The 20,756-nt window shown below is 39.3% G+C and overlaps 1 protein-coding gene across 1 annotated transcript in view; it reads left to right on the forward strand.

The window, feature by feature from the left end:
* The window catches only part of TRDN (triadin), a 262,339-nt gene that overhangs the window by 87,421 nt on the left and 154,162 nt on the right, over positions 1–20,756 (forward strand). The window contains 6 exon segments of the mRNA XM_067294583.1: positions 1,670–1,729; positions 7,722–7,781; positions 10,549–10,608; positions 13,166–13,223; positions 14,583–14,779; positions 19,391–19,450. Of these exon segments, the coding sequence (XP_067150684.1) occupies positions 1,670–1,729; positions 7,722–7,781; positions 10,549–10,608; positions 13,166–13,223; positions 14,583–14,779; positions 19,391–19,450 (495 nt within the window).

The raw sequence follows: 20,756 nt of genomic DNA on the forward strand, positions 1-20,756 counted from the left end.
TCTGCTGACACTCAGTGCAGTTGTTGTCTTTCAAAGCTCGTTTTGTTTTTTTCCAAAGCATGAAATAGGGAGATGCTATGGGGAAGTGGGGAATGAAAAAACAGTTTTTGAAGAATGACGTGTATCCTTCACAAAAGTTTGATGCTTAGTGGCTAAGAGCAAGCTTTCCTGTTGCCACTTTGTTCTGCATAGTTCAGCTATACTTTTTGGCATAGAGACTACAAGGACTTTTGTCAGATGTACAAAAGCTTGTGCTTCACAGGTGTTGACTATCAGAGACCTACTGTTTGCAAAACTGTGCTGCTGCCCTGTCCCAAATTGGCAACACACTACCTAGAAATGTTTGGTACTGTGCTTGTGTTTGCTAATACAAAGCTGTCATGTAAGAGCATGCTACCATTTCATCCACTGTATCACGAAAAATATTAATGGCCTAATTTCTACAGGATATAGAGACCGAGGAGACTGCTCTTGCTTGGTACGCTACAGGAGGTCCTAAAATAATTGCATGAGTTATAGAGTTTGTAATTCATGCGATAATACATTGCTGCTTTGTTTTTCACAGCTTGTTTATTTCAATGTAAATTGGCTGTCCATATTCCTTAAGGGCTTTGAAAAATCTCATCTCAATATCTTTCCATTGTATTATTAATTGATATTAGCAGTAATTTACCTGTTATGACTGGAAGTGTATTTCGATAATGCAAACACGTGTAAAGACATAATGAAATTACTGAATGTTTGCAATGATTTTTCCTAAAGAAACATGAGCCTCTTATTTAATGAGGAAATATTTAATCATCAGAAGTATACTTCTACCTCAGTGAAATGACGTTTGCTACAAACATGGTGAAATGAATGTATGCAGAAACATGACTGTGCTTGTGTATAAAAGTCACAGTTATCTTCTAGTCAGAGTTGTGTTTTCTGTGGATGATTTGTTGACAGAGACTTGAGCAATGCAAAGAAAATATTGTTTGCCTTGAAATTACAAAATATTGGTCTTTTATTGATAGCCCTAGTGGTAGCAGAGGTTGATAATGAATGTTTTTTGTCTATCTAACTCCTTATAATGCGAAATACAATGGTGTCCAAAAACAAGGTCTAGAAGCTTGGCAGGCAGCAGAGCCCTTAAGGATACAAGTTTGCTTGCTTCTAGCAGGACATATAGTTGACTGTGTTTTAAACATCTGTTCTTCCTGATGTTATTCTCTTATTAAAAGGGATGCATTCTTGCTAATCCACCCTGTGGCTGAAGTAATAAAGAAAAAAGAGCATAGAAAGCAAGATGCTAGCCATTTTCTTTTAAGAACAGTAAGCAGTGCTGTCAAGGACTGAAAATAATTTCCTCCACTGGAAATCCTAGACCCAGGGTGTTTGCGTAATGGGACCAAAACAGATCCCACAGATTAAAATTAGGGTTGCTGAATAATCACTTATGCTGCAAAAATATGGTCCGACATCTGAAGGCTTATACAAGCAAAAATATTTCTCCTGGACTTGGAATTAAAAATTGACGTTAAGAAGGGCTATATACAATCTAGTATTTGTCATTCAGAGCTGAAACACATTACTGAATTTTACAAATATTTTTCCTATAACACTTGGGTAAAATAATAAGTATGCATAATACCTGGAGATTAGATTTACTGTTTTTTTTTATTTCTAGTAATTCACAGAGACAAATCTGAAAAACAAGAAAAAAATGAAAGGAAGGAACCCATAAAGGGTAGGTATCTAGCATTTGATGTTCTTTGTCTTTTTACCAATCATTCAAAACAGTCTGATCTTAGACCATTTTGTAAATTGTAATTATGTTTAAGGATGGAGGAGGTATTGTGAAAGACAGCTTGAAGGAGAATGAAGGCTCCTCAAGAACTTTGAATACATCACTGTGGAGAAAGGCTAACATTATGTTCATGGATTAATGAATATGTTTCTACTGTATTATTAACTTATGTAAAAGATGCCCAGAGCATAAGTAGGTGCCTTTTTTATTTCTCCTGAATAAACCCAAACATAATATTTGTCTTTGGGCATACTTCTGAGCAAAATGTAATGAGTAAATTACAGCATTTTATATATATATATATATGTGTGTGTGTGTATGTATGTATATGTATATGTATGTATATGTACACACACACACATACATACATATATATAATTTACTCATTACACGCTATATATAGATATATGTACGTGTGTATATGTATATAGCGTGTAATGAGTAAATTATAGCGTACCTGGAGGCTTTCTGCTTCAGAGACATGTCTTTGAAAAAAAAATTTCCCCCAGCCTCTTTCTGGGGGTGTGAGGGAATGTTAGGGAAGATTTGCTAATTTGCTGTTGGTGTATGCTAACAACAAATTACAGACCCACCTATTTTAGGAATCGGAATCAGGATAGTGCTTCCGCCCCATCCACAACTCACGAGTTAGTTCTCTGCTTTCCAAGCCATCATCTAGCTTGCCCCTTGTGAGGGACTTTTTGACAAAATGGTATTTTGTTGGAACATGCTGACGTGTCAAAACACTTTAAGCCTTCAGATAACATGTCCTTTACATAAAAGTTCTATGAAGAAAGGTTACTCAAGTCCAGAATACAATCTCTGGTTGGAGAAAGATCCCATTCTAGAAGAGCAAATAGGCCAATGGTCTTAATAAGTACCCAAGAAACATAAGACCCCAAATCCAGTCATGGCTGATTTATTTCAGACCAAGAAGGCAAGTCTCTCACAACAAAAGTGAACACGCACCTTATTGAAATCTGTGCTTGACTAGGCCTTTCGAGTGGTCTCTGATTGGAGCTTTTCCATTTTATGTAACTAATTCAAAATATACCAAGTTAGCAAGACTGACTCTAGAGGTTAATGGCAGGCACATGAGTTCAGGTTTCCATTACAGTGAATATTTATTACTAGAAAATGGAAAAATTCTAACAAGAGAAAATGATTCTGACATTTGGCAAAGTGAAAAAACAAAGATTATAATGTCCCATATAAAGCGCTGAATGTGTTGCCAAGACTTCTCCTGCTCTTTTGTGGAAAACTTGGAAAATTCTTGGATTTGCTTTGGTAGAAGAACAATTTGGTAATGTTTTTAAAAGTTTCTTAGGATAGGAAAATCAGATCCCAACCAAATTTCAGCTATCTTATGAAAAGAATAAGGAGAATTATTACACACAGAATGGTTGAGGTTGGAAGGGACCTCTGGAGATCATCTAGTCCAACCCCCCTGCTCAAGCAGGGTCACCTAGAGCACATTGCACAGGATCGCATCCAGGCGGGTTTTGAATATCTCCAGAGAAGGAGACTCCACAACTTCTCTGGGCAAGCTGTTCCAGTGCTCTGTCACCCTCACAGTGAAAAAGTTTTTCCTCATGTTCAGATGGAACTGTCTGTGTTTCAGTTTGTGCCTGTTGCCTTGCGTCCTGTTGCTGGGCACCACTGAAAAGAGTCTGGTTCCATCCTCTTGACACCCTCCCTTCAGATACTTGTACACATTGATAAGATCTCCTCTCAGCCTTCTCTTCTCCAGGCTAAACAGACCCAGCTCTCTCAGTCTTTCCTCATAAGAGAGATGCTCCAGTCCCCTAATCATCTGTGTAGCCCTTCGCTGGACTTGCTCCAGTAGTGCCACATCCCTCTTGTACTGGGGAGCCCAGAACTGGACACAGTACTCCAGATGTGGCCGCACCAGGGCTGAGTAGAGGGGGAGAATCACCTCCCTCGACCTGCTGGCAGCGCTCTTCCTGATGCACCCCAGGATACCATTGGCCTTCTTGGCCACAAGGGCACGTTGCTGCCTCATGCTTAACTTGGTGTCCACCAGCACTCCCAGGTCCTTCTCGGCAGAGCTGCTTTCCAGCAGGTCAACCCCCAACCTGTACTGGTGCATGGAGTTATTCCTCCCCAGGTGCAGGACCCTGCACTTGCCTTTGTTGAACTTCATGAGGTTCCTCTCTGCCCACCTCTCCAGCCTGTCCAGGTCTCTCTGAATGGCAGCACAGCCCTCTGGCGTATCCGCCACTCCTCCCAGTTTTGTATCGTCGGCAAACTTGCTGAGGGTGCACTCTGTCCCTTCATCCAGGTCATTGATGAAGAAGTTGAACAAGACTGGACCCAGGACTGACCCCTGGGGGACACCGCTAGCTACAGGCCTCCAACTAGACTCTGCAGCGCTGATCACAACCCTCTGAGCTCTGCCATTCAGCCAGTTCTCAGTACATCTCACTGTCCACTCATCTAGCCCACACTTCCTGCGCTTACCTATGAGGATGTTATGGGAGACAGTGTCAAAAGCCTTGCTGAAGTCAAGGTAGACAACATCCACTGCTCTCCCCTCATCTACCCAGCCAATCATTCCATCATAGAAGGCTATCAGATTGGTTAAGCATGATTTCCCCTTGGTGAAGCCATGCTGACTACTCCTGATCACCTTCTTGTCCTCCACATGCTTGGAGATGGCCTCCAGGATGAGCTGCTCCATCACCTTTCCAGGGATGGAGGTGAGGCTGACTGGCCTGTAGTTCCCTGGGTCCTCCTTCTTGCCCTTTTTGAAGGCTGGAGTGACACTGGCTTTCTTCCAGCCCTCAGGCACCTCTCCTGTCCTCCATGACCTTTCAAAGATGATGGAGAGTGGCTTAGGAATGACATCTGCCAGCTCCCTCAGCACTCGTGGGTGCATCCCATCGGGGCCCATGGATTTGTGGGTGTCAAGTTTGCTTAAATGATCTCTAACCCACTCCTCCTCCACCAAGGGAAAGTCTTCCTTCCTCCAGACTTTCTCTCTTGCCTCCAGGGTCTGGGGTTCCTGAGGGCTGGCCTGTGCAGTAAAGACTGAAGCAAAGAAGGCATTCAGTAACTCTGCCTTCTCTGCATCCTTCGTCACCAGGGCACTCACCCCATTCAGCAAAGGGCCCACATTTTCCCTAGTCTTCCTCTTGCTACTGATGTATTTGAAGAAGCCCTTCTTGTTGTCCTTGACATCTCTAGCCAGATTTAATTCCAAACGGGCCTTAGCCTTCCTCGTCACATCCCTGCATACTCTGACAACATTCCTATATTCATCCCAAGTGGCCTGTCCCCCTTTCCACTTTCTGTATACTTCCTTCTTCTGGTTGAGTTTTGCCAGGAGCTCCTTGCTCATCCATGCAGCTCTCCTACCTCTTTTGCTTGACTTCCTACTCTTAGGGATGCACCGCTCTTGAGCCTGGAGGAGGTGATGCTTGAATATTAACCAGCTCTCTTGAAGGCCCCTTCCTTCTAGGGCCCTAACCCATGGGATTCCTCCAAGTAGGTCCCTGAAGAGGCCAAAGTTTGCTCTCCTGAAGTCCAGGGTTGCGATCCTACTTGGTGCCCTGCTGCCTCCTCGCAGGATCCTGAACTCCACCATCTCATGGTCACTGCAGCCAAGGCAGCCCCCGACCTTCACATCTTCCACCAGTCCTTCTTTGTTTGTTAGTACGAGGTCCAGCAGCACACCTCTCCTTGTTGGCTCCTCCACCACCTGTGTCAAGAAGTTGTCACCAATGCTCTGCAGGAACCTCCAGGACTGTTTGTGCCTAGCTGTGTTGTCTTTCCAGCAGATATCAGGGTGGTTGAAGTCCCCCATGAGAACCAGGGCCTGGGATCGTGAGGCTACTTCCAGCTGTCTGTAGAAGGCCTCATCAACTTCCTCATCCTGATCAGGTGGCCTGTAGTAAACACCCACAACAGTGTCACCTCTATTAGCCTGCCCTTTGATCCTTACCCATAAGCTCTCGACTCGCTCTTCATCCACCCCTAGGCACAGCTCAATACATTCCAGTTGCTCTCTCACATAAAGAGCAACTCCACCACCTCGCTTTCCTGGCCTGTCTTTCCTAAAAAGCACGTAGCCATCCATGACAGCACTCCAGTCATGCGAGCTATCCCACCATGTCTCTGTAATGGCAATGAGATCATGGCCCTGCGACCGCACACAGATCTCTAGTTCTTCCTGTTTGCTCCCCATGCTGCGTGCATTGGTGTACAGGCATTTCAGGGAGGTGATCGAGCATGCAGGTTTCCCAGGAGGGCTAAAAGAGGGTCCTCCATAGCCACATCCCATGCGCACTTCCCTGGCTGCATTCACCTGCTGGAGGCATCCTGACTTGAGCAGTCTTTTGCCAGCTACCCTGGCACTATAACTCTCCCCTTCCCCCATCTTTCCTAGTTTAAAGCCCTCCTTACCAGGTTGGCCAACCTGTTGGCAAAGATACGTGCGCCCCGCCTCGTGAGGTGGATCCCATCTCTCCCCAATAATAAGTTACTGCCTTAACTTATTATAACTCCTACCTGGCTCTGTGATTGACTATACCCTATCCTAATGTGAATGAATTACTTTTAATTTTGTCTAGTGAACTACTGTTACAATTACTACTAAAATATTACTAAAGATACAGATTCTCTGGGTTCACTGTACTAAAAATCATTGCTTTCACACTGGATAATATATTTTAAAATTATAACTATGGATACACATCTTTCTAAGGCCATTTCACTGTCTGGGAGCCCTAAAAGTTCCACTGCATCCCTGTATTTTAAATGCTTGTTGTCTACTTTAAGTATGTTCTATTTTCAAGACTGGAATCTGGTGAGAGTAAAAAATATCCTATTCTAATTTCTAATCAGTGTCCATGATGAAGTTTAGGAAAATTACCTAATGACACAGAAAGTAATTAGGTGTCCATAGAAATGGCTCAGTTAGCTATGTCAGGAACTCACTTTCTCATGCATTTCACCTCTCGGTTGCTAAAAAATTGTGAGAACCCTGTCTCACAATGGTCCCTCCTCTTTTAATTTCACTTCCAGTTAGATATGGAGTTCATGATACTGCAAAAGAAAGATCTTTCCTTTTTTCTCCTGTCTGACAAAGGATTTTTACTAAACTGAGTGAGCATCGCCACAGGAGTTAGAATAAAAGCTAGATTGCAGTTTCACAGCTGATTTTTCTCAAATGCTCTAAAATCCATGTTCTTATTTTTTATTGTCTTGAGAATTCTTGTGCTAACTCCTAGGTAAGGAAAGTGGAAAAAGTTAGGTCAATGAGTGGATGGCTCCATACAGTTTACCCTGTCAAAATTTTAGTTTTTATTTCGCACACACTGGGCATCTAACTACAGCTCTGAAATCATTTGCTGAGGACAGATCTCAGCTAGTGTCCATTACTATTCATTTCGAGCCAACTGGCAAGTGAGGGAAGTCATTTGTGCGTGTGATGTTCTTGTGTGCCAAGACTGATTCCTGGGCTGTCGTAAGCCTCTGCCTGTCAGAGGATGGGGCGGCCCAGGTGACATGCTCCTTCTTTTGAAGGCATCAGCATTTACTCTGAGCTCTTAGTCCTTGACAGGTTTCTGAAAAACCATCTTCAGGAACGGACAGACAATTGCAAGCGATAAAGTTACTGTGCTAAACAGCTGAGGCATGTTACCATGGCTTGGATGATAAACAGTAACTTGTTAGGCACAGACTTGTCTGCCTCCTCGTACCCAAGTAGTACAATGTATGCTGTGCAGATATGCATGGGATAATTCAGTAACTGCAGCCTGTCATTTTGCCTCCCATTGTTTATCTTGCTAGAATTATTTTTGATTTTTTAGTTTCTTGCACCTTTTTTTTGATATAGATTTGTGTGTATATATATGTGTGTATATATATATATATATGTATATATGTGAACATATTTCTTCTTTCCTAGTGACACATAAAGACAAATTGGAAAGACAAGAAAAACCTGAAAAAAAAGAAAGGCATACAGGTAATGATTTAATGTCATTATTTATGTTACATTTTTGGGTAGCTCTGGAACTAACCCGCTCAATTCCTCTGCATGTCAATTTATGTATCCTTGAGATTGGAAAAATTGTTATAGAACTGGATGAGTAAAGTCATCGGGTGACATAAAGGCTTGCAGAGATCCAGACTGAATAGCATTTTGTATTCCTTCTGCAAGTTTTTTTTTTTTTGGGGGGGGGGGCAGGGAGGAGATTATATATTTTATACTATGGATAAATATTTTAATGACTCAATAGTCATTATTTCCTAGGAGTATTTCCAATATTCTCACTAAATATGGTTACTGAGTGAATATGGTCATTCAACTAACACACCTGACAACTAGAGAAAATGTAAACAAAGGTAATGAAGCAGAGGATGTGGGAAAAAAAATATTTTAAATACAATGGATCCGTGAACACATAAGTATTGGACAAGGCAGGACTAATTCATTAAGTAGTTACTGGCAATACACTGGTATCTAACACTGCTTTATCTTCAATAACTGCTACTTCCTTTTGAACCATCAACACAAGGCTTGAGGGTACAAAGCAATGCTCATGCATACATTTGTGTGTTCCTAGTATAATACGCCAGAAGCAAATAGGCAGCTGGGTGTTTTCACATGCTTGGTCCCAGTAGGGTACCTCAGTGGATAAAAGCACATAATATCATCTTTGCACACCCATGTCCAAGTTAGTGTGTAAACATTAAACCTGCAAACAGTTAGAAAATCAGAGTGCAAATAAGAAAATACTCCAGACTACCTACCATGCAGTTGGTATTGCACAGCTCAGGTGTATTCTGAAACCTGAGCCAGAAACCTAGTCACAATAGTGTACTTTATTTCAATTTGTAAAGTGGAAATTAAAAGCAAACAAAAAAACCCAAAGAGCATTAGTTATAACACCAGTGCAATTAGATTTGTAATTAATTAGAGTGTTTAATTATTCCTAGCTGGTAAAACCATTATTTGTTATGTGGAGTTCAGAAAATCCTTCAGAAATAAACCAAAATAATAAACAAGAAAAACCAAACATACCAATAAACCAAAACAGACCAATAAACAAAGCTAGTAAACAACATAAATAACCAGGACTCTTCTTGATTAACGTCTTTCATGGCATTACTGTCGTACCAGAAATGCCGTTCCTACTTCAGGAGAAATAAACCCTAGAGACAGTATGTACGTTTTGAAAGTTCTAATCATATACTTTGACATCTTGAGTGGTCTCAGTGATTTGTCCAGACTCCCTCAACAGATCCCATTATATGGCTGCCATTAAGCTGTCTTGATATGCCATATGCAGATGTCATACAACCACTGTTTGCATTTACGGTTGAATGTAGTAAAACATTTCTTGTTATTCTATTAAGAGCAAATATTCCTCTTCCCCCTCCAAATGCCTCTCATAAACGTGTTAATAAATAAAATAAAAAAAGAAAACTTTGTTGACAAAAATGGGCAGGAAGTCCTGGTAGGGCTGTGTTATTTAAATTTCTCTACATGTAGTTTACAGGATCCTTCCTGTATAATTAGGTTTTATGGATCTACACATTAAAGATCTAATGTGCCATTAAGCATGTCTCCAAGTGCTGCTCACAAAAGAGCTACTAAATGAAATAATTTTAATAAACAGAGCTTATCAAGAGGAAACAAGTCTCCCCAACAGTGACGTTAGCAAACAAAAGGATCGCTTCTTAGGGGAGCATGATTTGTTAAAGCAAAACACATTTACGTTTCACCTCAATTTTGTTTTTTTTTAATCTTCTTTTTTTTTTTACCCACCTTTTTCAACATGAAACAGACTTTTTAGAGCAGGGAGAGAAAACAGTCATTCTGTTTTAGGGCAAGAGGTGAACGAAAGGGTTTCACATTTGCTTCCACATTTTATTGCAGGATGGCAATGAAAGCTTTCTGGAAGGATTTGACTGAGCAAAGGCCACTTCTGAATAGCTGAATGTCCTTGTGGATAAATTTGGGAAGGTGGGCTTGAGTAGCCATCCCTGAGACAGGAGACAGTCCAGGGTTCAACTCTTTGTCTGTTAGAGCAAACACATGGAGCAAATAAGCACAGGACTGTCAGTTTAGATGGTAGATTTTCTTCCACAGGGTGTTCTCCTGGAATTCAAATGCTTGGCAGGTTAGGATGCCAGCTATCCAAAAATCCTGGGCACAAGTACGCAGGGAGAAACACTATGTCATACACGCAGGGTGTCAGACTTGCAAGTGATGCAGAAGACACCCATTCCTCCAAAAGCAGTTGAATACGGCCCACCAGGCTTTTGCTTTGGTGGTCAGTAAGGCATCACCCCTCAAGCAGAGTCTTCTCTTTGTTCCCATATATCAATGATTTCACTTCTAACTTTATTTTATATTACTTTATCATGAGAGGAGCACAGTTTTCAGCTGTGATATTCATCTGGCACAGGAATGATATGCCAAGGCTTTCTGCTGTCTGTGCTGCAGCAAAGACCCTTGCAATGACAACAATATGTAACTTTCCTTCTGAGTAGAGACCTGAATAAGCCACACAAATTAACAGTTAACCTATAAATATTGCAAAAATGAAAGTGCTAAATACAGGGACAATCCCGTGAGCAGAAGACAGCAGCCGCTGAAGAAATCTTTCTACTTCTTTGCATGGCCAGCCACGTGTTTCTTGATTTTCTTTTTTCTCCTTTTTCTCATTTAATCTGCATCATTTCTCTTTCTTAATAGCCACAATATTTTTGTTACTTGTTTCTAGTTACGCATAAAGAGAAAACTGAAAAGCCAGAAAAACCGGAAAAGAAAGCACCTTCTAAAGGTAATGCTGATTATTATTAGCTGTAGTACAGTTTTAGATTGTTAGTGCTTTTTTGGTTTGGGAGAATGTGGAGATGAGTATTTAAAGTATATAGCTCTTCTAGTCTGTGCTGTATATTGTTTGGTCCCTCTCACAATTGCTTGAGCAGGTCTTAATCAGCTCCTGACTGAAATCTTGCACAGCACATATTTCTTGCTTAGCTCACTTGTTTCAGTGCACAGTGGTAGTTATGAATCACTTTTGCGCAGCTAAAGGAACGATCCTATGACTATAATATGTGCATTCCTTGATTTGTCTCCTCCACAATTGATTTCAGTAATTTGCCTGCAAAGAAGGCTTTCTCTTGTGTATCAGTTTTCAATCTGGTGCAGACCTGAGCGTGACAGTGTTTACCTTCTCTCAGTCGGTGTCTTCCATCATATACAAAAATAGATTTTTGTTCTCTTGCCTTTATTTTTACAATAACCTTTTCATTTCAGTACATGATTTGTACTGTACTCCATGATGGAAGTAGCTTTGGTTAGTATTTATATATCTACTAATTATCACATATATTCTGAAACAATATCATGTGTGAGGGGTGGGTTTCAGTATTCTTTTGTCTGATAATTCCATCTTTAGCCATGCTTGGACAGGGTGGATTTAAAAATCCAGTCAGCTTACTCTGCTGTGCCATTTTTTAAATTTAATATTTATTATTACTTGGCATTTGAATGTTTTTGTTCTGCAGTTTTCCTTTTTTTTTCCTCTCTTATATGCTTTGCTTTTTGAAAGCCAAATATTTCCATAACAAAGTTAGGTTCTAATCTTTGTCTCTTCTTACTTTTACTCAAATTAGAGTTAAATCCTGAAAAAAATGTGAGATATCTTAATATCAGTCTGTTACTGCAGTCAGATTAAGCTGATGATGATGAGACACATGAATTAATTAGGTTTTGTTTGAAGCTGCTCAAACAATATAAATTCAAATGTATAAATCAAACTTTATTGGACTCAACCTTCTTCTAAGGAAAAATGTGAAAACAGAGAGTGGGAGTAAGGAGAGAGAAAAAGTAGAATGAAGACTTAAGTAGAAAAGGCAGACATTGTCCAGTCTGTCTTTAAAAGAGGTATTTGATCAGTTCTTCTACTTTCAGTATATAACCTGAAAGCATAGGATTTTTTTTTTTTTTAAGTGGAATCACACTGAAGTAAACCGGAAAAATAAATGCCCACAGAGTCTGTGTAGTCTTGAAAAGCAAATAACTTCAGAGAATCCTGGAGATATTCCTAAGAAACAGCTACCCTATTTATCCATTTATCTTCTGCTAGCTAAGCAAATAATTGCTCAGAGCTTTATTATATTTAATAGCAGCCATGACTCCAGTCACTAGCTAGTAAATTTTATAAAGAATTAATCTTCTTGGCCCTTTGGCCACTCTAGTAGCTAAGGAGATTTGCTGCTTCTGTGACATGTAGACCTACTACCCTGTCTAGAATAGTTTCGATGCAGTATCAGTCCCTGTGGGTGAACTTAATGCACTAGTGCGCTCATTGCCTTAAGTGCTTCCTAAGGCATGTTTGTGCCCACAGTGTCTTGAGCCAGGCTAACCTCCATTTTGTCTGAGGTCTGCTCCGAACTGCATCAGCCACCAACAGTGCTGAGGGGCCATTTCAACGGGTTGGAGTCCCTGGGAAATGAGGACGCTAAGGTCCAGGCCAGTTTTGGGGGACAGACATACTGTAAGAGCTGTGGATACTTTTCCCCACAGCCCGGAGACTTTCTCAGTGCTCAATAAATAGTCCTAGGGTATTTCTTCAGCCCCTGCTAAAGGCTCCAGAAACTTCAGCGATATGTTATTTAAAGATGTCATCTAAGAAACTGCTATCTAAACAAAATCAGTCTAAATATCAGCTATGGCTCAAATAGGCAATAATTCCAGACTGGAATTCAGTAAGAGAGAATGCTGCTCTTATATAGCTGTCACTTGAAAGAAGTGTAATTAATTTTCAAGGTTGTTTTGTTACTGCAAAATATATCTGGATGGCAACCAAGAGAGGAAGGGCAGAAGTCCCCAAATAGAATTTTGATAGTCTTTCTGGGTCATAGCAGTGTGTGTTTACCCAGCGTATCCTGTGCAGACGTGAACTCACTCTGGCTTGTCTCTGAACTGAGCACCAGGCTTGTGGCTGTATTTGTATGACAATGAGCCCAAGCTAAGAAAAACCCTTTTCTTGAAGACTAATGTAGTCACATAGCTTTCTGTTGGCTTGAGCACAAAAAGAACAAGCCCATGTCTGCTCAGAGCTTGAGCAGAACCAGTTTGTGTCCTATGGAATATACAGTATAAACACTCCTCAAAAAGCTTCAGATCTGTGTCACTGCCTTATCTTTTGGTTGGGTGATTCTCAACAGAGATTTTGAAGCCTTTTGCTCTAGTGTGTGAACCTGAGAAAAAGAAGCCAAAAAGAAAAAGGAAACATAAAGAAATGTGAAACTTCCAGGGATTTAGTTGTGTTTTAGCAATATTTTCTTATTCTTTTTTTACCCCTAATATATAATTGTACTCATTTTTAGCAATTCAAAAAGAAAAAGTGGAAAGACATGAAAAAGTTGAAAAGAAAGTTCCTCCCAAAGATATTTATGAATTTATATTACTTTTTTTGCCAGAGTTTATATTTAAATGAATAAACTTTATTTTACGTGAGAAGAGAATAGAATGTGTATGAAAATTCAACTACATGACTATAATGATGAAATAAAATGTCTTTAGAACATCAAGGAGTTAGTTCTATATATGATTCCTTTATAAACCTTGTGAAATTTCAAAGGTGAGAAGAAAAATAAACGTACGAATGACTATTGCCCTGAAAAAGAAGTTGGGCTATCTGTAAGTGATCTGACATACAGTACATATTTTCACTCTATGTAATTAATGAAATCTTCCTTTCATTAGCCAGCAATGCATTTGGTTGTGTTGTGGCTTTGTTTGGAAGTAGGAATTGTCCATTATAAGAATACCTGTATTCTGTTTTAGAATAGGTAGAATAGGTTCAGTTCACGTACTTAAAATCAGTCTAGTCAGACCAGTGGCTTAATACAAATAGAAGTCCAGGGTCTTACAGAAGACATGGACTCTGTAGCACTAGTTGGAGTTTTGCCTCAAGAACGGAGACATTTAGACCTAGGGTGAGAACCAAGAGCAGACTTGTGAACATTAAACAGATTAGTTTAAAGGAGATTCAGGGCTGGTTTAAGGCTGCTGTTAGATTTTCCACTGAAGTCAACTACAAGCACTCACACAGTCAACAGCCACATCTCAGCTGAGAAAAAGCAGATGATACCTAAGAGCAGAAGGAAAAGACCTGATGCTACCAGCTTCTGTGCCACTGATTTTTACAGCCTGGTTATTCTGCTCTGAAATCTTCTCTTTACTGAACATCTCATTATGAATTGGCCTGTCTCAGACAAGGCTTTGAAATTGAGGAATTGATATGGAGTGAGACTCAAGGAATCAAGACCTCCTTGGACCCAGATCTAGAACCCATATCATAAACGCGATCCTTAGAAATACTCCTGCTTTAAATTGACTATACTTATAGCTTACAACAGAGTTTGGATCTTGATCTCTGACATTTAAAGTTAATCAAATTTAGCCTAGAAGTACCATATCTGTTTGTATAATGGCCAACATTTGTCGCTTCAGTTTCTACCATAAAAGCTAGTATATTGTCATTAGATACATTGTTATTATTTACCATAGCCTATTTCTTTGTATCAGTCAAATCCTTGGTACAGGTCCGAAGACAGAACATGCTCGTACCTAACATTTTGGGTTTTTTTTTGTTTTTGTCAGATCATAGCAAGGTGTTAATGATGAAGAAATACTCATTAATAATAGCACAAGATAAAACGAAGGGTATTGAGTGTTTGGAGGGAACGGGGGGGGGGGGGGGAGAAAAATGACACTGAAAGTTTTTTCTTCATTACTTGCAGAGGAAAAGAAAGTAAAGAGCACCAAAGTGGAAGCAAAAGTTAAAAAGGAAGTGAAGGATGGAAAAGGTGAAGCAAAGATGACTGAGAAACTCAAGCAGGCAGAGACTAAAACAACAGAAGTTGGGCTAATAAAGGCCAAACCAAAAGTTAAGGAGGAGAAAGCTCTTCAGACTGTAACTAAATCGGAAAAGAAAGGTAAACAAAACCTGGAGGAAACAAATGAAGATCTTAAAAAGGTAGTAGGAAAGAAGCAGAGAGAATGAAGTTAAAGCTGACAAGGACCAAAGTCCACCCATGAAAAGAAAAGTGCAGTACAAATAAATTCCAGAAAGTTCTCAGATCACTAAATGGAAACTATCCAGATTAAAATAAACTTAATCTAAATAACCAGAATATTCTAACTGTTTGTCATGGCTAAAAATCCATTTTCAGTTTGAATTCTTTACCGAGGACCAATGTCTCTTCAGATAAGACAGAGTATTGATGGATTTGCACAGTGGAATTTTGTATAGAATACTAATGGTAATGTTATTTTGGAAGATAAGGACTATCCCATGATCTGTTGGGAGATATGTTTTGTTTCTACATCTGCATACTTCCTGCTTAACAATAATGAAAATAGCAGTGTATGAAAGGGAATGTATCATCTGGATTACATCAAACTGTATAAGGCACTGTCATGTTTTGTAAGACATAATGAAAATGCCTGATGTAATTTGATGTGATTAGCTTCCAAATTTCTACTAAAGGAAAGAAATGTCATTTCCCTCGTAAAAGAAAGAAATCAAGTGCTAAAACAAGGAATCAACATGCATCAACACCAAATGTAGATGTCAACTCCACACTCCTCTCTGTCAGAATCAGCCCAGGTTATTCGACTCTAATTGCATTGAATTCCTGATTTCCCTGTGGCTATTCCATGGAGTTAGGTACAATTCTGTATATGAGTGAGGGCAGCAGAATCTGGCTTTCTGTAAGAATTGCCACACTGCAGGCATGGGATTATTCTGACATTAATAGCGGCGGCTCAGTGTTGCGTGGCACACCTATCTGATCTTTTCAGCTGAGAGCCACAGATAAAGCATTATGCCTGAGCATCAAAGCAGCTGTCCCTGCTTGGATGTCTGAATCTGCCTGGGCAGGTTCACTCAGAATTTCATAGCCATCAGCTGTGGACCCCTTAAGAGTTATCTAAATTATGTTTCTAAAAATTTGAAATGAGAGATTTTGAGGCATAGTCCTCTTTCTAACATGCATATTGTGGTGAGCCAGTATTTTTTAACATTTATTTATATTCTAGTTAATTTTAGTTTTCACACGAAATACTGGAGGCTTTGAGACATAAAATCAAAGCAGAATCTTTCATTCTGATTGTTCTGACCAAGGGGAAAGTTCAGCAAACTTTTGGGCTCCTCTTGAGAGGTGCAAATCTCTCTCAGCTTTTGCTTGCTATGGCAAGGTTTCCATGCACAGTGGGACCCGCTCCATGCTGTACAGGAAAAGGATCTCAAAAAGCAAGGGTCTGCAGATGAAGCAATTTACTTTCTGACAGCAAAATATTTTAAGTAAATAGGGGTGAAAGATTACAGAAAGCCATAGGGAGGTTTTATTCTTTTTCTTTTAACTGACAAGTATTAGCAAAATGATCCATCTTAAAGTCAAATATTAACAGACCACTTTGTAAGTCTGCTTTAAAGTGTGACCCCAATGACTGTGCACTGAACTGAGGCAGGTGAAAGTGGCGATGAACAGCTGGAGTGGAGGAAGGAAGGTGCCTTGTAAGCTGCCTTTATCACTGGAGATATGGTTACACACGTTCAGTGAAAGCTGCCTTTCTGAGTTTTGTCATTCCTTTTCCCTTCATAATTTGCTGCTGCCCAACTGGATACTCTCAGAAAAATCAGTTCTGTATTTCCGACCCACTGTGACCCACAGTGGACATAATTTTTAAGTCGATATTGATGTGCCAAAATTTCCTGATCCTGCAATACCTACTTTTCCTTGCTCAAGGAAGTACTTCTGTCAGTTTTTCTGCAACAGTGTAAAGTAAATAACAGTCCAGTCATTGGAGTGTTTTTATGATTTCCCTACTGTTTCATCATTCCTTAAGCAAGTTAATATTAAAAAGTATAGGTCATCTTCTGGGGTAAATCAGATGAGGTCCTATGACACAGAAAGATCTATGACTAATTTTATCAATAAGCATCTAGTCCCAAACTTTGACACGATTTATTAGTACTCAGTTGAATATCTGTGCTGGTATACATTTATAAGGTGAAAATGATAGTGTCAAATTCTTTTTTTAACAAGAGATTTTAAAATAAAATGAATTTTTAGCCATGAAGAGACATTTGGAAAATCATACTTATTTAAAATTCCTTAGGTTTGAATCTTTGCTGATTAGCAGAATTCCCATGGTTTTCAATGGGATGTTACTATGCACCTTATTATTTCATATACAGTTGAAATGCTATTTTTGTTATCCAGAGTTTAACATTCTGCTTTTATTTTATATATAAATTCCAGTTTTCAGGGGTTGAGTTACTAAAAAAATACTGTGGGGAGAAGATTAATATATTTTTTTTTCCCTAGGAGATACTAAGAATACAGCCTCTTTTCTAAGTTTATTCAGATTACATTGCTAAAAAGATCCTGGTTTGTATTCCTATCATTAAAAAAAAAAAGATTATTTTAATATCAATGAAATGTTGTGACCCCTCAGGCCATGTCTATAACAGAAGCCACACAGGGCCAGGGTGCAGGCTCTTGCGCTGTCCTGTGATTGTCCATACTGTTTATGCTCTCTGCCATAGTTTTGTCCTCTGCCATTGAGCAGTTTCCTGTACAATGCCCGAGTACAGCCCTGGGACTTTTCCCAAGGTCAGCATGGATGAAGCCAGCTTGTTTTGGCAGGAAAGGGATAAGGACAATTCAGCTTTATGGACAAGAGCTGTGCCCTGCCATATGCTCTCTGGGCTAAGGAATTGGCCTTGGCTCCTTTTACCTATTAATACAGATGTAGCCTGACAGACTGGCTCACTGAGGCCCTGTTTACGAAGGCAGTGCAAGCTCTTTGCTGACTTCAGTGGTTTTAGATGGGCTTAGTGAGAGTACATATTTGTACAAATTTGTTTTCTTATACATACACTTCTCCTATGGAGTTAGGGCAGATATTACAGCCAAATTCTTTAAATTCCTTAAGGATGGAATCTAAGACTGGAGCCAACCAGAATGACAAGTTCTGAATTCCCACACAGGACTGTAGAAACTATTATGAACAGTCATTGAAAGCTTCCAAAGCAGTGTTTATAGTTGTATCCCTGTGTATGTCTTGGCAAGTTTGACGCAAGTTTTACAATACTGACTAGAAATCTTACCCTTGCCACCGCAGTAACAGGTAAAAACTGCATGGGCTCTTATGAGCAAGTAGAAACAATTGATGTCTGCTGAACTTGTAAATCCCCTCTTAATTTCTACAACTCCATGGGAAATCATGACTCCTGAAAGCTGTAGTTCCCCACCAAAGGACTTTCATGGCATTCAGCATAGCAGAGTGGCAATTCTATGAATGCTTCACTATCAGCTAATGCTGATGCTTTAGTGAAATATATAACAAAGCAAATAATACAATGAGTGTTATATAGTTGGGAAGATAATTTTGCATTTAAATGCAATGGTTATGCTATTTTTAATTTTTAACTATAATTTTGTTTTGAAGTTGGCAAAGAAAACATTACTGGCTTTGTACGTGATAGGAGGTAGATGCAATGTGAAATGGAGAGAAAGATGTAACATTTGTAGCCTAGGAAGTATGGGGCAACAGCCTAAGACAGATGGATGAGCATGCTTAACTGAAGGTCCATTCCTAACCAACTAGCTAACCTGTGTTGGCATTTAGTTATCAACATTAACTTTCAAAGCTAGTGTCCCTTGGAGTCCATCAGCACAACTCATTTTTTTCTGGTCAACTGGAGAGTCCATATAGCACTGCAATTATGTTGCACTAGGTTACAACTGGTAACTTTTCTTCACCCTTCTCAGTGATAGAAATTTTGCCTGAGGTCTTCAACCCTGTCTATTTATAGAAGAAATCAATAGACAATCAACTTTTGTAAAATCAGAATTACATTTAGATTAAGAAGCTTTAATTTCTGAATATCATAGTTTTAATATATATGTACATATATATATATTTGTAAAGATTAGTTTTTGGAATATGATTCTGTAGTGAAATGATAAAATTCAGTGGAAAATCTCATTGCTACAGATGTGTAAGTACACAAAGCTCTTTTCATATTCCCATTCAATAAATGTACATATTGATTATACTGTTAAAAAAAATTAACAAAATATGGTGATATCAAAGTTAATCAAATTTCTCTATCACCTGACTGAGAATATTTAAAATGGAGTTTCAATGATGTGAAAAAGTTAGTGGGATCGACAGCCAGGCAGCAATTTCCACAGTAGCTGTTCCGGGAGTCAGGATGTACCGAAACCGAGGCTGCACATTGCTGACCTGGGCCACACACTGCTCCCTGCAGGCCTGCAAGAGTTGGTAGCTCTCAGGCACCTGTAGCTCTGAAATCCTTGTCTAGGAGGCTTGAATAACATCTGGACATTAAAATGTCATTTTCTGAACATGTGAATTACTTTGAGGCTAGAAAAAACAAACCTCTAAGTAAATATGGCAACAGTATCCCAGAATGTGTATTTGTACTGCAAAGCTTTATCTTCACTGTTAAATAGAAACAAAATCTTAAATTCACTTTCTTCATTACTCTTTTTTCCTTTTTGCTCTGTTAGATCAATATGCATTCTGTCGCTATGTGATTGACATGTTTGCGCAAGGGGATTTTTATCCAGGTACTTTCCTACATCACTGAACTCTGTTCTAATACTCTGCTGTTTTCCTGAGAGTTTCTGCTCTTTTATGCATTAAAAGCATGTTTTGTATTGTTGAAAGATCTCATAAGTGCAGCAAAGGGTGTGCAAATAGTTTTAATAAAGCATAAGAGCTAATGGCTGTATTATTAAAGCTTTTAATTTTCTGTCTACAATGCATGAATTGAAATTAAGGCTATGTTGCAAGTAGAGTCAATGGAAGGCTATAAAAACTGCTAAAATATTCCAGGCTTCTTTTGACCGAGATGCAGGAGGAAGGAGTAAAAGCTTATTGTGCTTTTTTTTCCCCGCAAATAGCAAATCTTAACCCCAGAACGTTTAAAGAATAGAAGCACAATTGTTGCTCTTTATATATAAAATCACTTATCCGATCTATCAATTTTGTGCTTTATCTTCCTTCTTTCCACATCTCCATGCTCATCTACTCAAACTCTTAATTCTTAGCCAAAAAAGAAACTGGAGCTACTGATGATGACTGAGCATTGACTCATAACATTAAGTAAATGCAATCTACCCTGACCTTATTTAATTGACATTCTTTTGAAATCAGGGTACAACTGGGTGAACAACTGGTGTTATAGCTCAAAGTCCCAGAAGGCTGAACTAAGTTATGAAGCAGCTTAAATCACCTGATTTGTAGGTGAAAAGAGAGAGGCCATCCTCCTAGCCTAGGGTCTCCAAAAGTCTAACAATGGCTTCACCTGTAAATCAACTTTTGACTTCCTAAATATTTTTTTTACAACTGAAGTTGAATTCTGCGAATGGCTGTTATGATGGTGTCTGAAATATACTGATGAGAGGTAAAATAAAATATTGTGTGCAAAACAAGCTTTAATCAATTCACAGTCTGTGCAAAGCAGTGCTGAAATGTCCAGACCATGTCTCTGAGTAGCAAGATAAAGGCCAGGTGTGCCTGGCTCTGTGCTCTTCATAAAAATAGTTGAGGAGAGGGCTACCAAACATTGCTTGGTTAGTGTTTGTTGCTGTCTATCTCAGACAACATGCTCATTTCGCAGTTGCCATTGTAAACTGGTGTGTTATTTGTATTCATTTTCTTGAATAGATAAATGTGGGAAAAACACCAGCACACTAAGTCCTTTTAATAACTCTAATATCCAGTCAGCTTTACAATCTGCTATATTTTATCCCTTCATCAGTTTATATATTTTATGGTAAGCTACGTTGTCCTAACAAAGAGATCTAAGTGCAATTCAGCTAAGGAAATTTAATTACAGCCATCCTGACACCATAATATTTTCTGTGAATC

The sequence above is a fragment of the Apteryx mantelli genome, chromosome 3, assembly GCF_036417845.1.
Source record: "Apteryx mantelli isolate bAptMan1 chromosome 3, bAptMan1.hap1, whole genome shotgun sequence".
Taxonomy (NCBI): Eukaryota; Metazoa; Chordata; class Aves; order Apterygiformes; family Apterygidae; genus Apteryx; species Apteryx mantelli.